Source organism: Melitaea cinxia, chromosome 25 (genome assembly GCF_905220565.1).
Source record: "Melitaea cinxia chromosome 25, ilMelCinx1.1, whole genome shotgun sequence".
Lineage (NCBI taxonomy): Eukaryota > Metazoa > Arthropoda > Insecta > Lepidoptera > Nymphalidae > Melitaea > Melitaea cinxia.
Window position 1 is genome coordinate 11,633,266 of NC_059418.1, and position 20,879 is coordinate 11,654,144.

Genomic DNA, 20,879 nt, shown 5'->3' on the forward strand with positions numbered 1-20,879 from the left:
ATAGACTGACTATATCTACGCTCTTGAGTCATAGCGTGATGTATTATGGCCTATCAGTTACACGTAATGAATTTAAAACTAAATCATATCAGTACGAATTAAAAGGCTTGTTTACATCTAAGTTAGTATTTACATAACCGTCAAAAGCATAAAATATGGCCTTTTTTCTAAATTACTATTTTAAAACTATCTTGGGTCTGTTACGGCACAAGTTTAAATTTTAAAGCTTAATATAGTTTTTTTTTTTCTTTTTTTTTTATACGTCGTAATTTTTCCTTAATATTGCAGTAAAAACTTATAATAAAGTTATCCTACAGAGGTGGGAAATGAACTTAAAACTAATTTCCTAACTATTTTGTACTTATCACTTAAAATTAAAATTAATATGGCATAATTTTCTCATATTTACAATAAAAAATAAATTTTTTTATAAAAAATTTCGCGACTTAAAAAAACGCTGTCATCAAATCCGTCTACTCAAACCGTCTACTGAGTAGACCGAAGTAAATTCCACGAAAAACATAATTTTAATCAATTTGAAACATCCATAAGACATTTTAAACAATAATTCACTCCGGTCTTTCGAGTAGACCACGGTCTTTTCAGTAGACCGTCAATATTTTAATATCTATTGCACATTTATAGAATAAGCCTATTACGCCTCGTGTTATGAGACGAAGATGGTTGTTGTACAGATCTGTGTTTCCGCAGGAGATGTTTATGTTGCGGATCCAACATGGCGGTATATCCGGTAGGCGAGCATAGGTCCGGGAACCGCTGGTAGAATGCCCGGTAGCCCTCATGTAGTAGGTATACTTCCGGGTAGCAGAGAGAGGGGTAGTTTTCTTTATTCTTCGCGCGGTCAGACGATCGAAGGAAACGGGACCTAAAAGAAAGAAAAAAACCGTTTTCTTTAATGTTTGTATATTTTAAAAAAAGCAGATTGAAACTTAAGATAGCCTAGAGGTTTCAAACGCGTTGATTTGAGGAACAAAAAAATTTTATATAGCCTATAAGCCTTCCTCGGAAAACGGGACTGTCCAACACAAAGAGGTCAATTCGAACCAGTAGCTCCAGAGAATAGCGCGTTCAAACAAACTCATCCATTCAGCCTGTAACACCCCACTGCTGGGCATACGCGTCTTTCTCCGTATAGAAGAATCGGAGCCGGCGGGTTGGTGGACTGTAATATCCCACTACTGGGCATAGGCCTCTTTCCCCATATAGAAGAAGAATCGGAGCTTAATCCACCACGCTGCTCCAATGCGGGTCGGCGGATATATTCCCTACTATGAGTAACGATCGCTATCAGGTGTACATCATAACAACCGGGACCGACGGCTTAACGTGCTCTCCGAGGCACGGTGGGGAGATCCACAAGGACTGCACAAACACCCAGACCACGGCAAACACCTGTATGGCCAACACAAATGTTTGTCATGTGCGAGGATCGAACCCGCAACCGCCAGCGCAACAGGTCCAATCCATGGCTGTAACCGTTGCGCCAACGCGGCGTCCATAGTATAGATTTATTATTTTCCTCAACTTACAGTTTCGGTCCCCGTTCCAACGAGAACTCGCAGTGAAAGACCAGGATGTTCCGCTTGTCTCCGTCCTTGGGCTGGACGGGCTCGTTCACCAACGTCAGGATCTGAGCTGGAGTGTATAGGTTCACAGCTCCCAGGATGTGACCACCTTCGTACTCATAAGGGTACCTGCAGTCTATTACCTGTGGATTATTATTTTTAGGTTAGCCATTGCGAATAAATTTAAAGTTTTTTATTGAAACGGTACAAGATTAAGATGTGTGGATTCAGTGACGCTGTATTTCATGCAAGATATTACTAATTTTGTACTAAAACACAGTTTATATATTATATTTCTGGCCGATTCTCCTCTGCGGAATCTACATTCAGAGCCTGTGGTGGCTTCACTTTTAATGATAATACTTTTTTCTACCATAAAACAGTTATCTAGCAGCAGGAACTGAGGTAGGGCACAGCAAGAATTTCCTGTTAAAAATATGGAGCAGCCCGACTGGGGTAGTACCTCGACCTTACAGAAGATCAATAATACTGTTTTCAAGCAGTATCGTGTTCCTGTTGGTGAGTAAGGTGACCAGAGCTCCTGGGGGATTGGGGATTGGGTCGGTAACGCACTTGCGATGCTTCTGGTGTTGCAGGTGTCAATAAGCTACGGTAATCGCTTACCATCAGGTGAGCCGTACGCTTGTTTGCCGACCTAGTGATATAAAAAAAATCTAACAAAATGATATTCACCTGAAATTCATTGATGCTGTCCGTGAATTCACCCCGTAAGAGAGAGGCGAGGGTCTCACAGGATATTGATTTTAGATCGGAGTGGTCACCGATTGTGAGTGGCAGAGCAAATGGTAGTGTGAAGTCTCCGATCAGATCTGGATCTACCACCGCTGTGGGGGATAATATTATAATTATAAATATATTGTTTAAAACTTTGAGCAAAAGCTAACGAAATGTCGACAGTCCCATACGTTCTTTAAAAGATTTCAAATACTCTGTTTTCTTTTGTTATAAATCGTAGTATGAGGGAATATAGCCTATTTCAAGAAGAAAACAGATAAGGTGTCACTAAAGTATTACGTAAATACTGAAGGGGGATAGATTAGGTAGGTAGGTCTTTGATTTGATTATTTTTGATGACCTGTGTGGTCTAGTCTGGTTACCTCAGCAATATATATTTATCTTTCTGTATATAAAAAATATACCTATGTTTACTTAAGTATAGCGGGAGGGTTTTGCTGACTTTCGCTGACAAGGGGGGTTAAAAATTACTAAAATTCTGTTTATGTAATACGTGACCCCTTATAGTGAATATTAAAATAGGTTCCATAGCTTCAAGATTATTTCAATATGATTATTATGAGTAAAAGAACTTTCAAAATCGGTAAAGTTAGACTTACAATGTCAAAGACTACATAATAATCTATATATAGAAAAATCTCATGTCACAATGTTTGTCCGGACTAATCTCCAAAGCTACTGGACCGATTTTAATGAAATTTAGCTATAAGATCACAGGTAACAGTGATGTATTCCTGCGATGAGTAAGGAGATCTTCCGGGGGGGGATTGGTTGTAGGGTCGGCAACTTGCGATGCTTCTGGTGTTGCAGGCGTCTATAAGCTACGGTAATCGCTTACCATCAGGTCAGTCATAAGTTTGTTCGCCGACCTAGTTGTATAAAATACATATAAGGTTAGGGTAACTCACATCTCGCCAACGCTGACATTATAGATGCATTGTTCTCCGAGAAAGCCCGATGTAGCACTGGCCTGTGTCTATCCGCTTTAGGACTTTCACAATTTGATTTTTTCCTTTTGATCGATATGTTTTCTTCATCAGTCCTGTCCGTCCGTTTATTTGACTTCTTTTCCGGACTTTCTAGTATAGGAAACAGGGCAACCTTAGCTCTGGAAGTTTCCGGATTGTAGCTAATACTTCTCTGGAGTTTCTTTGAGTACCTGCAGTCAGTTATATCCGCGGACATCAAGTCTTTGAGGCTATCGATCTTCGGGGATTGCGTTACGGAATCGATTTCAAGGAACGGCTCTTCGAATTCAGATACGAACCCACTTTCAACGGACGTCGTCGATTCTGATGGAAACGCTTCAAGTTTGGTCGGAGTTATGGAACTGCTGGATTGAGTCTCATTGGAAATTTTCGGTGAAGTCTCGATGAATTTCAAGGATTTCTTCACGGAGAGGTTGTGAGGAGCTCGTTTAGCTGGCGATGTGAACTCGAAGCTTTCTTCGAAGGTGAGCATCCTGGTTACGCTTGTCATCGGTCTGTTGAAAGAAGTTGACTGTTCGGTGTCGGACAGCGGAGCCCCGAAGTTGAAGTTCCTTGAATTTATCTTTCTCGATGTTGTTCGACCGCTTGATATGATATCCGGACTGTCGGTGGATATTATTTCATATTTTGTGCACGTATCAAAGTTATCCGAGTCAAATTCCTCCTCTAAGTCGTGTAATGTTTCAAATTCCTGATCAATAGTGACTTCCTTATCCGGTACATATATGTCCAAGTTGTCAGATTCTTTTTCCGCGATAGGCTTCGGTGGTAAGGCATCTGAGAAGTCAAGCTGGAAATAAAAATTTGAATTCGTTAGTTTGTAATAGTTTACGACGCGTTGGCGGAACGGTCACATCACTGGTTTGTGGCTATTGCGCTGGCGGTTGCGGGTTCGATCCCCGCACATGACCCATACATTTGTATTGGCCATACAGATATTTGCCGTGGTTTGGGTGTTTGTGCTGCCCTTGTGGGTCTCCCCACCGTGCCTCGGTGAGCACGTTAACCCGTCGGTCCCAATTGTTATCATGTACACCTGATAGCGATCATTACTCATAGTAGGTAATATATCCGCCGACCTGTATTGGAGCAGCGTGGTGGAATAAGCTCTGTTGTTTCTACTTCACGGAGAATGAAGCCTATGCCCAGCAGTGGGATATTACAGGCTGAAGCGAATTAGGAAATTTTAATAAAAGTGAGTTACTTTTTGAATTTTCTTTTAAATACAATTTAATATATAGAGTTCCGATTAAGGTCATTCATAAGTTACGTTACACGTTAAGGGGTGTGAGGTGTGACGTTGTGACACGAGTGAAGAGGGATCAAAAAATTTGTGACGTCACATTTCAAAATATTATATATAATCGTTAGTTAATAATATCGAAACTGCTGTTTTTAATTAATAAATAAGAATTTATAGGTGTATAATTGCAAAATGTGACCAACGGAGACAAAAATGTGGACATAATTGAACAAAATTTTGCACAGATATATAACGTTGTCCAACCTAAAATATTGGCTTTATTTTACCACAATATATAAAATTATTATATACACGAAAATAAATATGGCAGTATGAAGTTCGCCAGGTCAGCTAATTATCTATTTTTATTTTATTTATTTATTTATTTAAGGTGAATTTACAGTTATAATAATACACAATTAGAGTTTATACATATTAGAAAATTACAGAAACCAATTACAATTATAATATATAATATAAATAATTGTGTTTGCTCGCAAACGAAAAAAAAACCGACTTCAATTACATCGACAAGTAATACAACGCAGATCGACGAAAAAATAGTCAAGCAACTACGCGTTATCAAAGATTACTCAAAAAGTAGTTATCAGATCTCGATAAAATTTAAATGTGACCACATGATAAATATCAGCTTTCGATTAAATTAAAAATTATCAAAATCGGTACACCCAGTAAAAAGTTATTGCGGATTTTCGAGAGTTTCCCTCGATTTCTCTGGGATCCCACCATCAGATCCTGGTCTCCTTATCATGGTACCAAACTAAGGATATCCCCTTTCCAACAAAAAAAGAATTATCAAAATCAGTACATCCAGTAGAAAGTTATGCGGTATAATACAACGTAGGTCGACGAAAAAAGCGTCAAGTAAAAACGCATTATTGGATATAACTCGAAAAGTAGTTGTTAGATCTCAAATAAATTTAAATGGGACCAATTGGCACACACCACCTTTCGATTAAAACAAAATTTGTCGAAATCGGTCTACCCGGTCAAAAGTTCTGATGTAACATACATAAAAAAAAAAAAAAAAAAATACAGTCGAATTGAGAACCTCCTCCTTTTTTGGAAGTCGGTTAAAAACTCCAAGTATCCTCTTTAAGAAACAAAGTCTACATTTACCTATAAAGGTGGTTCCCCTGAACAATATTTACCGACAAGTAAAAATTAATCCAGGTACAAACCTTAGCCTGGGACCATTGAGCTAAGTTCGTTGAACTCCCACTGAAGGAGCAGTCCCTTGTCTCCTCGGTGACATCTAGAAACTCCGTATTCCTATTCTCCTTATCCAATTTAAACTTTGATCGTTCTTCGTAGACTCGACTTAATTTTGAACGTTTCATTTTATTCGATCTACTCGTCAATGGAGATAATGAATCTTTGATTATCGGTGATTTGTCTGTCGTACCACGTAACCTTTCTATGGTTGGTGAGGTTTTTTGTATGAATAACGGTGAGTTTTGAATTTCGCCGAGGACTCTCCGTTTCGGTGTGGATATCGGTGAGTTTAACGGTGACTGCTTTCTGTTCAGGTCGAGAGAGTGCGGAATCATTTTACTTCTGTAGTTGATTGTTTTGGCTTCCTCTTGTTTCCGCTTAGTAGAGCTGTTTCCGGAGTTGATTCTGAAGTTGTCCGTGATTAAACTGGAACAAGGTTTAGTTATTAGATAATGAAATATGGATTGTTGTTGTAATCTTTGATAAGTTTATTTTTTATTGAATGTTATTTTTTTTAACAATATTATGTACCTAATTTAATGTTGCTACTCCATAATAAATGTTGCACACATACACTACATGTGGAACTTAGTTTCTCTAATAAAATGGTTGTGGGTTAGAACTATTAAAATAATAATATTGATTATAAATTCTGACTTTATCCATACAAGGCATCAACATTATTTTATATGGAATCGTATATAATATCTGTTACAAAAAAGCTTATTAACTACCTAAAATTGAATTAAAAATATGTATAAAATAATACCTATTCAAAACAATAGCTCTATGTATCGAACATGTTACATTATTATTGAGAATATTAAACAGTAACATATCTTCGCCCCATATTAAATAACCGAGCGTATGTATTATGATTTAAGGAAACCATAATCCCACGGAATCTTCAGGCCGATATCGGTAACAATAGCGATCCCCATACACCATAGAACGATGGGGTTATAGTATCCTACGGTCGTTTATCGAACTAATAAATAAATAAAAACTGGTTTCAATACCTCGTACATCATCACAAAGGTTATGTGAAAGTTTAAAACACATTTTGAAACTAGTACTTTAACTTTAAAATGTTAAATATAGTAAATTTTTTGAGGTAGTAATAAAAGAACCGGGTTCGCGCGCTTTGTGATATCGAACTGTCAAAGCAAATGACGTGTTTTTTATGTCTCAATATTTGCAAGTGGCAAAGGATTAGCTTCTTACAGCCTAGGTTTTTTTATTTATTTCGTTAGTTCAGGTTTATAGGTTTTATATATGTGTTTTATAGTATTTTAGCAATTAGAATTTTGTAGTAGATTAATATTTTTTTAGGAACTTGAAATTATATATTCTTTAATGTGCTGACATTTTGGACCATTATTTTTAATTCTTTTCGCGGGAAAAATTTATGAAATTAAATTAATTATTTTTGTTTATTTTATTAGGAAAAAGGATGAGATGATCTTAGCAAATAACTCATTTTTATTTTCTTTTTTATTAGTAATCAATATTTTACCATACATTTGCATTTATTTATAAACAGATGCTTATGCTTATTAGTCAGCATTATAATGGTAAAAATCAATATTAAACAGATTCAAAGGGGCTTCATCTCATGAATTATTATAATTCTTCAACGTATTTCTTTAACCGTTACTTTTGTACTACCAGGGCGATATAAGTTTGTAGGAGTACAAAAGATTAAAAAATATTTTTTTCAAGAAAGAGTAAGGGCCTGTTCCACCGTTTGCGGAACTCTGACGGACGACGAAATCGAAGTCGACTCCATTTATTAGTTTCTATTCGCTAATGTGATTCTTAGATTTGTAGTTTATAATTGAAGAGGAACAGGTCCTAATGACGTATACTACCTCCCGCTATTAAAATCTATGATTCGTAACATATTTGTATGATAATCTTTATTCCTTTATTCACGTGCGGTGAAACAGGCTCAAGTGTTTGGTATTGATATCGATAGATGACGCTAATCGACTTTACGAACTAATTAACGTAAAAATATAGAAAATAATATTTTATCTTAGTAAGATCTAGCTAAATACATTTTTATTGTCCTATATTTTAAATTTCATATAAATTTTAATGACATTTATGTGAAAAATAAGATTTTCGACTGAATTTGAGTTCAGTTCCTATCTTATTTCTAAACTTCTAATTGACTGATGTTTTGTATATAATTAAGTATAATTAATTCCTTTCGCTTGTACATACGACATATTACTACTAATAAATAAATTTCATGTTACAGTATTATATTTACTGACGATTGACCATTTTAATAGATTTTTAAAACCATCAAAAAGACATCAAAACGATATTATAATTGAGGAGTACAGCAGGAAATTTCCCGCTCAAAATCTGGAGCAGTTGAACCGGGGAAGTACCTCGACCTTACAGAATATCACAACTAAATATTACTGCTGTCAAGCTGTGTTGTGTTCCTGTGGTGAGTAAGGTGACCGTCCTGGGGGATTGGGGGTAAGGTAGGCAACACGCTTGCGATGCTTCTAGTGTCACAGGCGTCTATTACATACGCTAATCGCTTACCATCAGGTGAGCCTTACACTTCTTTACCGACCTAATCATATACCATAACTTTTTGATATCGAGATATGAAGATTACTTTTCATTTATCTATACTAATATTATCAATTGATACAAAATAATCGTAATTGATTTTAAACATAGAAAACCGACCTCAATTTAGATCAAGTTGTAAATTACAAGTTTTTGGAACGAAGTTAAGGAGGCAGTAAGTTATGAGGCGTTGCGGAGGGTTACAGTAGCCGACAATAAAGGTCCGTAACTTAAAAAAACGCGTAAGATATTTATGTATAGTCTATGTATGATGGCTATACAGTGTCTAATGTATAGTCTAGTGGTGACTGTTATTATTATTGCAGTTAGCTATTATTTGTTATATCATTCGATAGTTATTATATATTTTTATAAATAATTGTAAATGAAATAAAGGTGTTAAGATAATTTTGTAATTTTTTTTTTTTTTTGGATTTTTATCGATAAAAAACATAAAAAATGTAGGTATACCCGAAAAATTACTTTCTTTATACGTCGAAAAGAACTTGAAATTAATATTTTACAATAAGGATCTTCGTTCCTATCTGGTGTCCCACGACACCACACAGTTTTTTTTCATTTGCTAACAAACACAATTATGTCTCTTACAAAGATAGGTAAGTTAGCCGTTACGGAGCTGTCAACCGAATACCGACTTTGACGGAACGGGGGTAATGTCTAAAGAAAGGGGTCGCTTTCTTATTTTATATTAAAACTCTTTTGTTGTCGAGGTGCATGCATTGTTAATATTGTGTTGAAGTGCATTAAGGAATTCTGGTTTTATGAACGGTTTCTCTGATTTTGATGTTTTTGCAACGGTCGTTTTTTCAGGAATTAATTATGATTATTATGGGCGTTGTTTTTGCGATTCTTTTTTTATTGTCTTATTTTTTATTTTATGTTTGTGCATTTTATTTGATTTTTTTTGTCGTATGTTTGTTTTATTAAGGTAGAAATTTGTATGTATTTTTGTTAAATTGACGTAAAAATTATTGAACTAATTGTAATTAAACTCGGATATATGCCCTCATAGATGAATATCCAAAATGATACATAGGCTATATTTCGACGTCTCAAAAAATCTAACATCAATTTAATTTATCGTAGGTGTACAGAGAAACTAAAAAAACGTCGATTAATGCTATTCAGATAAAAAATCCTTTACGTAATATAGCCTACCATAGGCTATATAATATCACGACTCTCATTATTATCGTCAGAGACGAAATCCAATTTTAAAACAAAAAAAAATTAACGGAAGTATTAAGTTAGAAAGATTCGTTAAGACATCCACATGTGGTTTGGATCCAGGGACAGGATATATGGTTTGCGGTTGACGCGCCGGATAAACAAACAGACAGATTTAATATATATATTTTTAAAAGTACTCTGTACTAGATAATAGTGTTTGTTCGCAAACGAAAAAAATAAAACGGATTACATCGACAAGTAATACAACGTAGGTAGACGAAAAATAGTCAATAAAATACGCGTTATTAGTGGACTTACATACAATTTTCATATCTTGTATTTCATATATTTCATACAATTCTTGCGATTAAATTAGTTTAATCACTACTTAAATTTTAATTTCTTTTCGTGCAACTCGGCGTTAAAGGCTGCATCAGGAGACCACATGTGAGGCACCAGCTTTCGACTAAAAATAGTATTATCAAAATGGGCACACCTATTACTAAAAGTTTTGATGTAAGACACGTGTCACAGTCAATCGAATTGAGAACCTCCTTTTTTGGAGTCAGTAAAAACAATATTTATATAAAATAATATAGTTGATATTAATCTTAACGGTTTTTTTGTGTAATTAAGTATTTAAATGATAAAGTTATTAGACAGATACAAACGGTAACGCACGAAACGACCCTAGTTTTATAAAAAAAAAAATCGATGAAAACCGTTAAACGATACACGCGAGGGTCGCATCCCTCGCTCAACGACTTTTCACTTTACCGATTTTTCGTTGAACAATTAAAACAACTAAACAAAAAATTAGAAACAAGAATTACTCGATGTCATCGAAGGAATTTTAAAATCGTTTTTGTAGTAAAACTTCTTTACGCAAGCTGACTTGGGGAGTACAGAGGGAGTCAGTTAACTAACTAGTTATTTAACTGAGGTAGGGCACAGCAGGAATTCCCAGCTCAAAATATGGAGCAGCCCGACTGGGGAAGTACCTCGACCTTACAGAAGATCACAGCTAAATAATACTGTTTTCAAACAGTATTGTGTTCCTGTTGGTGAGTAGGGTGACCAGAGCTCCTGGGGGGGATTGGGGATTGGGTCGGCAACGCGCTTGCGATGCTTCTGGTGTTGCAGGCGTCTATAAGCTACGGTAATCGCTTACCATCAGGTGAGCCGTACGCTTGTTTGCCGACCTAGTGATATAAAAAAAAAAGTCGTTTGGTCTAAAGCAGACGTTTTTTTCTGCAATTAATTAATTATAACTATAACCCAATCAAACCACACCAGTTCTCGACTGAAAAAATGATTAATCGAAACCGGTATACCCAGTAAAAAGTTATGAGGTAACACCATTAAAAATACAGGCGAATTGAGAACTTATTCCTTTTTTGATGCCGGTTAACAAACTTTTAGAACATAACAATCTGTACAGCGACGCTAGCATTGTCACGAGCGAGAATCAAACCGATTATTAAAAGCCAGCGGCCACTGCGCCACCCCACAAATTATCTTCATAGACTAACTTTTAAAAAATTCAAACACGCGAAATGAGTTCACATATATTTATATCCTAATCTTATCTATGATCTGCCGTTAAAGGTCAACGGTCACGAAAAAAAAAAGAATACAATATGGCCGCCTTAAGACTGCACCAATCACATCTGCTACAGCTGTGTTGGAAATTCGAATTCACTTGTTCTAAATTTGAAAATATTTCTATGGTTGCTTTAAGAAGTCTGCACCAATCGCATCTGCTACAGCTGCGTTCGAAATTCGAATTCACTTGTTCTAAGTTTTAAATATTTTTCGTTTAAATAAGGTCGAGTTTATACACGAGATTAAACTTTGACATTGTAACGGAGATGCTGCCGTTGCATTATTGTTATTTTTTTTTTGTTACGAGGCGAAGGAAGTAACTGTTTTTTTTTTGTACGAAGCAAAGATAGCAAATAGTTCGGTTTTGTGTATGCTAACGGTTGTTTTGATGAATAGGATTTAAATTAGGTTTAAATATAAAATATATTCTTTATACACTTTAGTTAAATAAAAATTTTCATACAATTGCTTAGTGTTTTCTTAATATTAATATTATAAATCTACAATATACACATATACAAAATTAATAAATAATCTGAAACACTTCAAATTAATTGCATAATTAGCAATTAATATGTTTTTTTTTTTACATTTCTTAAGATATTCTTTAATTTTTAATTCATATGGGTAACATAAAATGTTTACATACTATTATTTTTTTTTATACTTTATTGTACACCACAAATATATTACAAACAAAGCATAAAGATAGTTACAGACAGTGAAGTACAATGGGCGGACTTATGGGTAATTAGGCATTTCTTCCAGACAACCCATATACTCACACTATTAACTAAATACTCAACCATAAAACCTAGTTCCTCAAGACCCCACAAGAATCCCATAAAGTCAACACACAAATTATTATTTTTTCTATCCACCTACTAAGATCCGATTGTAACTCCCCTACGTGTGGCAACATTGTACTATCAGTGATTAAAAAAAATACCAGCTGTACCGGCGCGTGCGCAGCGCAAGTGTATAAAGACGTTATTGTACTTACTCAGTGTGAACACTGGGTTTAGCTGGCTGACTTTAAAAAATGAGGATATTCTAAATTTGAGTGTATTTTTTACGTGTATTACCTTGTAGCTTTTTACTGGGTGAAATGATACTGGTGCTTGTCTTGTAGTCTCATTTACATTTGATCAAGATTTGACGAGTACTTAGAGTTATATCTAATAAGGCATATTCACTGACTATTTTTTCGATGTTATTGACGATTTTTTTTTTTTTCGTTTGCGAGCAAACACAATTATTTGCGTTGTTTCGGGAAACGTTAAATTGATTCATTCTTTTGCCTTTGAATGTAGCGAATAACATTCAAATTTGGAAGCATAAAACTATTTGAATTTGTAATAAACTTGTTATGGAATAAATTCAAAAATCGAATGCAGAAATAAATTAAAAAAAAAAAAAAAACATGAATGACTACAAAGATTAGGTATTTGTATAATAAAATGATTGTGACTCGTGACAGATCATCGGACAAAAATTTTTATATTGCAATAACTTCAAGGACTTCATTTTGATCACCAGATACGTAGGTACATAGAGCACTACTCGTTTTTTTTTTTTATAATTTAGGCTAAAGCCATACGTTAAAACATCCTAATCGATTTTTACCGACTTCCAAAAAAGGAGGAGGTTCTCAATTCGACCCTTTTTTTTATGTATGTTACATCAGAACTTTTGACCGGGTAGACCGATTTCGACAAATTTTGTTTTAATCGAAAGGTGGTGTGTGCCAATTGGTCCCATTTAAATTTATTTGAGATCTAACAACTACTTTTCGAGTTATATATAATAATGCGTTTTTACTTGACGCTTTTTTCGTCGACCTACGTTGTATTATACCGCATCACTTTCTACTGGATGCACCGATTTTGATAATTCTTTTTTTATTAGAAAGGGGATACTCCTAGTTTGGTAAGGAAACCAGGTTCTGATGATAGGATCCACGAGAACTCGAGGGAAACTCTCGAAAATCCGTAATAACTTTTTACCGGGTGTACCGATTTTGATAATTTTTAATTTAATCGAAAGCTGATGTTTATCATGTGGTCGCATATAAATTTTATCGAGACCTGATAACTACTTTTTGAGTAATCTTTGATAACGCGTAGTTGCTTGACTATTTTTTCGTCGATCTACGTTGTATTACTTGTCAATGTAATTGAAGTCGGTTTTTTTTTCGTTTGCGAGCAAACACAATTATTCTTAATTAATAAATAAAAGTACGTCAGCTACAAATAAAGTACACCTACAAAAAAATATTTTTTAGGCGAAAGCACTACAGTCGTAAACAAAATCGATATGCTTAAAATCTGTAACCGCCCTACACAATACGCCTGCATATCGATCTGTAACGGTCACGACGCTTGCGTCACTTGAAATAAAACTTATGACTTTGTTGTTCTAATTTTAAGTTTTCATATTAGGACAAATTAAAAGACAGATAATGTATAACTTGGGAGTTTTTTGTTTTTTTTTTTTTTAATAAGAGTAATTATGGTGACATTTTCTTTCACTTTTAATTTTTTTTTTTTTTTTTTTTTTTTTTTTTTTTTTTTTTTTTTTTTTATAAACAGGCAACGGTCTTAACTAAATATCCTATTGATTATTTATATAAAAGATAATGGAACGGCACATCTTGTCTATTATACAGCCGCACGTGCTTCCGTATCCGCTTTAAAAAAAATCAATAAAACAGATTTTTAGCGATGTTTTTATTGAAATCTACGGTACCCTATTTCTATTGAATAGGCTATATTACATTGCTCTATGACTCGGTAAATGAGTTATTTGCTAAGGACGTTTTAGTTCGTTTATTTGTCGTACGTTCATTCAAGTGAGCCACCGGAAGCGGCGCGGGCGCAGGATTTGTGGTCCACTTGTTAAGACCCTATCGTCTTACACCGTCCACTTGTTACACAACACATCGTAAACATTAAGTTTAAATTTATTTATTGTTTACAGACTATTGAGAATTAAAAAAAAACTATATTTTTTAACCTCAATAAATTTTATAAGTACCGTTATTTTTTTCGTGATTTTCAATTTTTTAAAAGAAATTTAATGAATCAAAAAAAGGGGGTTACCAATTCGATTGTTTTTCCTTTTGCGTTATACCTCCCAACTTTTTACTGGGTGTAACGATTTTGATATTGTTTGTTGTTATTCGATTCATTGTTAATTATGTACAATACTAGCTGTTTCCCGCGGTTCCATCCGCGTTAATTTGAGAAAAAAAAAACCACAGTCCACAGCCTTCTTCAGTAACAAAATGAATTTATCAATTCTAGCTCCCGTTGTTCCTGATATAAGCGTGTTTAAACAAACTCTTCAGCTCTATAATATTACTATTAGATATATAAATGATGGACTCCCTAAACTACTAAACCGATTTTAATCAAATTTGCACACCGTGTGCAGTTTGATCCACCTTGAAAGATAGTCTATATTTTATTTCGATATCATCATCATCATCATTTCAGCCTATAGCAGTCCACTACTGGACATAGGGCTCCACAAGTTTACACCAAAAATGGCGTGAACTCATGTGTGTTGCCCATAATCACGCTGAGCAGGGTTGGTGACCGGAGGGCTGGCTTTGTTACACCGAAGACGCTGCTGCCCGTCTTCGGCCTGTGTATATGTTATGTTTCAAAGCCAGTAGTTGGATGGTTATCCCGCCATCGGTCGGCTTTGTAAGCTCGAAGGTGGTAGTGGAACTGTGTTATCCCTTAGTCGCCTCTTACGACACGTACGGGAAGAGAGGGGGTGGCTATATTTTTTATTACCGTGGCCACACGGCTAGTATTACTATAGATAAACGCTTAAGGTAATAATTAATTCTCCCAACTTAAACCGTAATAAATCATCTAAGTTATCTCTTAAATGTTTTTTTTTCTCGTTAAGAGCCGCCATTTTGTCAATGAAGCGTTTTTGAAATGACTTTCAAGATGGTATCGATAAGAGGTTTTTTGCAAGCTTTTTGTAATGTGGTTTTTAAATGTATTTTTTTGTTAAATTAATAGCTTGTTAAGTGACTGATAAAGCTATCTATATAACGGTATCCAATAGATAAAGTTTTAAGTTATGTATAAATTTATTATTTTTTACCGTCACTCTACTTTTACTTGTGATTACAAAAGAAACGTAACAAAAGTATAATAAATATACAAAGAAAGACGTAAAATGGCGGTCTTATCGCTAAGAGCAATTTCTTTCAGACAACCTTTGGGTATAGGACAGGTCACAGACCATAGAAAACTTATACTACTCCATGGGACAGGGCGTAGTAAAAAAGAAGGTAGTGGTAGTTATATCATTCAAGATGGAACAGACCCTAGCGGCCTGTTTTACCTCTGATAAAACCAATCAGCTACTTTTTCAGATGGTTAGTTATAAAAAAAAAGATTCTCTGGTAAAGCGTTCGAAATTCAAATCCGTTCCGTTTCGAAAACCGTTCAAACACGTGCACTTCACAATAATCGGTGAAACGATTTTTTTTCATAACTTACGGTTTCTTTACATATCTTTATAAATATATTCTTATCGAAACAATCATCATGCGATATTATAGTCTATATTTTCTCACTACACGTCTTCTCCAAATACTAGTAGTGTGATTTAATACAGCCTATACATCTTATAAGGGATGATGATGATCTTCTAGTTTTAGACCTAACTACTTACATTTTTTTTTGTAGCTGGACATGTCGTATCATGATGTAATACAGTCTACATTATCAAAAATAATTTTTGTCACAAATTACGACTTATACGAACTCAGATATTATATTAGTAGACAGCCGACCTCCCCGGAATCCCTCCCGCGTCGGGAACATATGGCTGCCGTGTCCAGCCAAACATGAAATGAACCACTGAATATGTTCAACAGGCGGTTACGGGCATATGTTTAGATGATATGACATACATATGTTGACTAGCTGCACCACGTAGTTTCGCCAGCACACTTTCGGATAACATGGGAATGTCGTGGGATAATAAGTATCCTATGTACTATTCTAGATCTCCAGATAGCTCCGTACTAAGTTTCATTAAAATCGGTCCAATAGTTTTTGCGTGAAAGAGTAACAAACGTACATACATCATATCAAACTTTCACATTTATAATATTACTAGATTTTACCCGCGGCTTCACTTGGATTGATATTTTTTTCAATTAAAAATTATCCTATGTTACTTCTAATACCTCCAAAAATATGTGTACAAAGTTTCACGATGAGCGGTTAAGGAGTTTTCGCGTGAAAGCGTAACAAACAAACTTACATTCACATTTATAATATTAGTAGGGATTGGTATACAATATCGTAACAAACTGACATAGCTGGTATGTTTGTCGAAGTCGAATTAATTAATAAAATTGTGCGGATTGTTTAATTGGTAAAAAAAGTGTGTGCGTGCGTGTGTGAGTGTGTGTGTATGTGTGTGTACTTATTTATGTACGCACGTAAGAAGTTAAGACATCATTGGCTAGCTAACTTCAAGTTACTAACTTCTTCGTTGACGAGCTAGCTTGTCTGGGTGTCGGTTTTTTATGACGGTGTGCGCGCGCATTGTAAAATCATTAAAAAATTACTCTCATCATTTTTCCCTAACGCGCCAAACTTTATTCTAATAGCCATCAAATACACTGGTGAAGCATCATTATACAAATCGAAATTATATTGGAATAATAAATTAATTATCTACCTTGAAAAAAAAAAAAAAATCGCATGTTTTTAAAATAAAAAAGGACATGGGCTCATATCATAAGTCCGTGGATGTATATCACTTGTATAAAAAAAAAAATAATAATAATTAATTATAGTTAAAAGTGTAAACCGTTTCCGAACGTAGATTCTGCTAACAGGAATCGGTAAGAAACAGTCATAAATACATTCTTAGAATACTACATAGCTAATTAATTTAACTTAAAACCAGAATTTTTTTGGTTTTTTTTTTTATATAATAATATTACATAGCTCAACAACCAAAGATATGATTCATATAAATCATAACGTTACATATTATAGCCTACACTCGAAATATTAACGGTTTTTTGTAAGATTAGCGTTCAATCACTATTCTTAGCAATTACGTCAGCGATCGCGGAGCAACCGTTACAATGATAAAACAATCGTTGCGTTCGAGATTGCGTCCTTCACACATATTTATGTTTTACAAAATATAACCGACTTTCAATATATAAATATTATTAATATGCACATAATAATAGATAAGAGTTTGTTTTGTTTTGTAAAATAAAATTGTGTTGGAGAGTCATCGAGGAAGGTCATTAATATTTAAGTACGTTTTTTTTTCCTTAAATTAAAGCGAGTGGAGTCGCGGCGCACAGCTAGTTTTAACTAAAGCGGAAATATAGAATACGCTAATCATTACATAGTATATAATTGTATTTGCTCGCAAACGAAAAAAAACCGACTTCAATTACATCGACAAGTAATACAACGTAGGAAGACGAAAATATAGTCAAGTAAATACGCGTTATCAAAGATTACTCAAAAAGTTGTAATCAGATCTCGATAAAATTTGTATGTGACCATATGATAAACATCAGCTTTGGATTAAAGTAAAAGTTATCAAAATCGGTACACCCAGTAAAAAGTTATTGCGGATTTTCGAGAGTTTCCCTCGATTTCTCTGAGATTCCATCATCAGATCCTGGTTTCCTTATCATGGTACCACACTTGGGATATCTCCTTTCCAACAAAAAAAGAATTCATAAACGACGAAAAATCGGTTCATAAACGACGGAGTTATCCCCGAACATACATAAAAAAATATATACCTATACGGTCGAATATTATAGCTATAGTTGTTTGTACAAAGTTAACAATAATTGTATTATAATAATCACCGATACGTAAACAATATTTTAATTAATAATTGTAACGGTTTTCAGTATTTCCGTTACTTATCATGGACCTCATTACGAGCTGATAAGGATTTTTTATGTTGTATTATATATACAAATAAATATGTATTAATATATTACATAATAATTATAATTGAAAACTGAGGTAGGGCACAACAAGAAATTTCCAGCTCAACATCTGGAGCAGCTCGACTGGGGTAGTAACCTCGACCTCACAGATAGTCACAGCTGAATACTGCTTTCAAGCAGTGTTCTGTTCCTGTGGTGAGTAAGGTGACCAGAGCTCCTGGGGGATTGGGGGTAGGGTCGGCCACGCGTTTGCAATGCTTCTGGTGTTGCAGGCGTCTATAGGCTACGGTGATGGTGTACCATCAGGTGAGACGTACGCTTCTTGGTAAGTTACGGTAGCCTACAGACGCCTGGAACACCAGAAGCGTAGCAAGTTGTTGACCCTACTCACGACCTGTCCAATCGCTCTCCACCTTACTCAGAGGAACTCAACACTGAAAGCAGTATTATTTGACTGTGATCTTCTGTAATGTCGAGGTACTTCCCCAGTTCGACTGCACCGGATTTGAGTGATGTGATGATTTCCTGCTGTCCCCTATTTAATGCAACTCGTCACGTATCTATCCCGAAGTTCGCACGGCATCGGAAATCACACGAGTGAAATCACGTGCATCGTAAAGTTCATTAATAAAACAAATGTAGTTACGAGTGTATCAACATGGCCTAAATACGCCTCATCTAACTGCGACCCAGTTTGATATCAATTGAACGTCATTATAATTTTACTTTATTTATTTATGGACAGCCAGTAGCTAATACAGCAAATCTTATATCTAATACTAACATAAAATAACAAATAAGCTGTACAGCCCATGAAGGTGTCACAGCGTGCTTAAATCTATGAAATTTATTTCACTATTAACTTAAATAGGTATATTTTACTTACAATTTCGATTTTAGCTTAATTTTTATTAGACTTAAAAAGGTTAACACACTCTTTCTGAAGCTCTGGACTTAATTATAAATATCGACACAGCCACATAACTGGTTATAAGTCCTAATTAGTCGGACGGTTAAAGAGTGCTGCTTGAATTTGAATTCGAAACATTAGTGTCAGATGTGTGTATCCACAAACCGTCAGTGAAGCAGCATAGTGCTCTGATCCTTCTCCTACATGGTTTATGTCCAGCAGCGGGATGTTACAAGCTGAATCGTGTCATTTTCGACCTCCTTAACACGCCCCGCGGTTCCACCCGCGTTGATTTGAGGACCAACAATGTTACATAGCCTATAGCCTCGATAAATGAACTATCCAATACAAAAAGAATTTATCAATTCGATTCAGTAAATTCTGACATAGGCGCGTTTAAACAAACTCGTCAACTTTATAATATTAGACAAATTATAAAAATCAGATATTTTAACCGTCTTCAAGAAAGAAGGTTTCTCAATTCGACCGTAAATATCTAATATATAAAATTCTCGTGTCATGGTGTTAAAAATTGAACTCCTCCGAAACGGCTCGACCGATTTTAATAAAATTTTGTAGGCATATCGGGTAGGTCTGAGAATCGGCCAACATCTGTTTTTCATACCCCTAAGTTATAAGCGGGGGGGGGATTAAGCGGGTTAATAACATATATGGCAAAGAAACGTTTGCGGGGTCAGCTAGTACTTATATATTATTTTATCTGTGTTCGCCGATAACTTAATCGTATATTAACAAATTTAAGTGATTCGTTTTTTGTTGGAAAGGAGATATCCCAAGGGTGGTACCGTGATAAGGAAACCAGGGTCTGATGATGGCATCTCAGAAAATCGAGGGGAAATCTTCGACAATCGTAGTAGCGACTAGTGCGTTTGTTAATTTTTTTCGTCTGCTTACGTTTTATTACTCGTCGATGTAATTGAAGTCGTTTTTTTTCGTTTGCACGCATAAAGAATTATCTAAATATCATAATAAACATATGAAATAGAAAATAAAGACCAATAAAGTTCGACCAAAAACGGCACAAGATCCGTGGGAACTTAAAACCATAGATTAAATTGTTAAATTTTTTCGATGGAATAAATTTGAATAAATTTTGCTAATTTTGTTAATGGCTCTGTAGAACTCCACCCACGCGTTTTTTATTTGATATATAAAAAAAATGTTTTGTCTATGTTTGTATGGTGTAATAGTAAATTGAGTTTTTTTTTAAATAAAACCTCTTAACGCACGCTTGACTTAGGGAGTAAGATGGTGAATTCGTGACGAGAGCGTTACGAAAAGTGAGATCGGGCGAGGCGAACGGAAGTTGAGAGGGAGATATAAGTAAGTGAAGATTGAAAAAGAGAGTTACGTTACATAAGTTGTACTTCGTAAGAACACGGATACACGGAACAGTTCACGGATAAAAAAAATATACCAAATAAAAATAATTAAAATTCCATTCTTATACAACGTAAAGGATCCGCATCCCTTAAATCTTTAATAAGGGATGAAAGTTAACTTAAAAAAAGTCTTTTAAAAGAATCGTCAAATTTGTCAATAAAAGATGCGACGGGGTCGTGACCTCTCTGAACAAAGGCGTGCGAATTCCCGTGCGAATCTGGATCACCATTGTTATGACATACGGAACGAGTAGGGTGAGATGTCTTATACCATGGGATCACGGCAGCTGGGCTGTCGTAAAACGTCCACTATCAAATGTGCAATGTAATTTAAATATCGAAATGTTACACTAGAAAAAAAGTCTGTGTACTTATGTACGCACGTCAGA

General features: G+C 35.0%; 1 protein-coding gene across 1 annotated transcript in view; it reads right to left on the reverse strand.

Moving 5' to 3' along the window:
• Positions 1 to 394: 394 nt before the first annotated feature.
• The window catches only part of LOC123666234 (M-phase inducer phosphatase-like), a 36,255-nt gene continuing 15,770 nt past the window's right edge, over positions 395 to 20,879 (reverse strand). The window contains exons 2-6 of the mRNA XM_045600414.1: positions 5,777 to 6,236; positions 3,251 to 4,121; positions 2,280 to 2,431; positions 1,551 to 1,729; positions 395 to 886 (exon numbers count right to left, since the gene is read on the reverse strand). Of these exons, the coding sequence (XP_045456370.1) occupies positions 640 to 886; positions 1,551 to 1,729; positions 2,280 to 2,431; positions 3,251 to 4,121; positions 5,777 to 6,236 (1,909 nt within the window). The 3' untranslated portion in view covers positions 395 to 639. The remainder of the gene's footprint in view (positions 887 to 1,550; positions 1,730 to 2,279; positions 2,432 to 3,250; positions 4,122 to 5,776; positions 6,237 to 20,879) is intronic.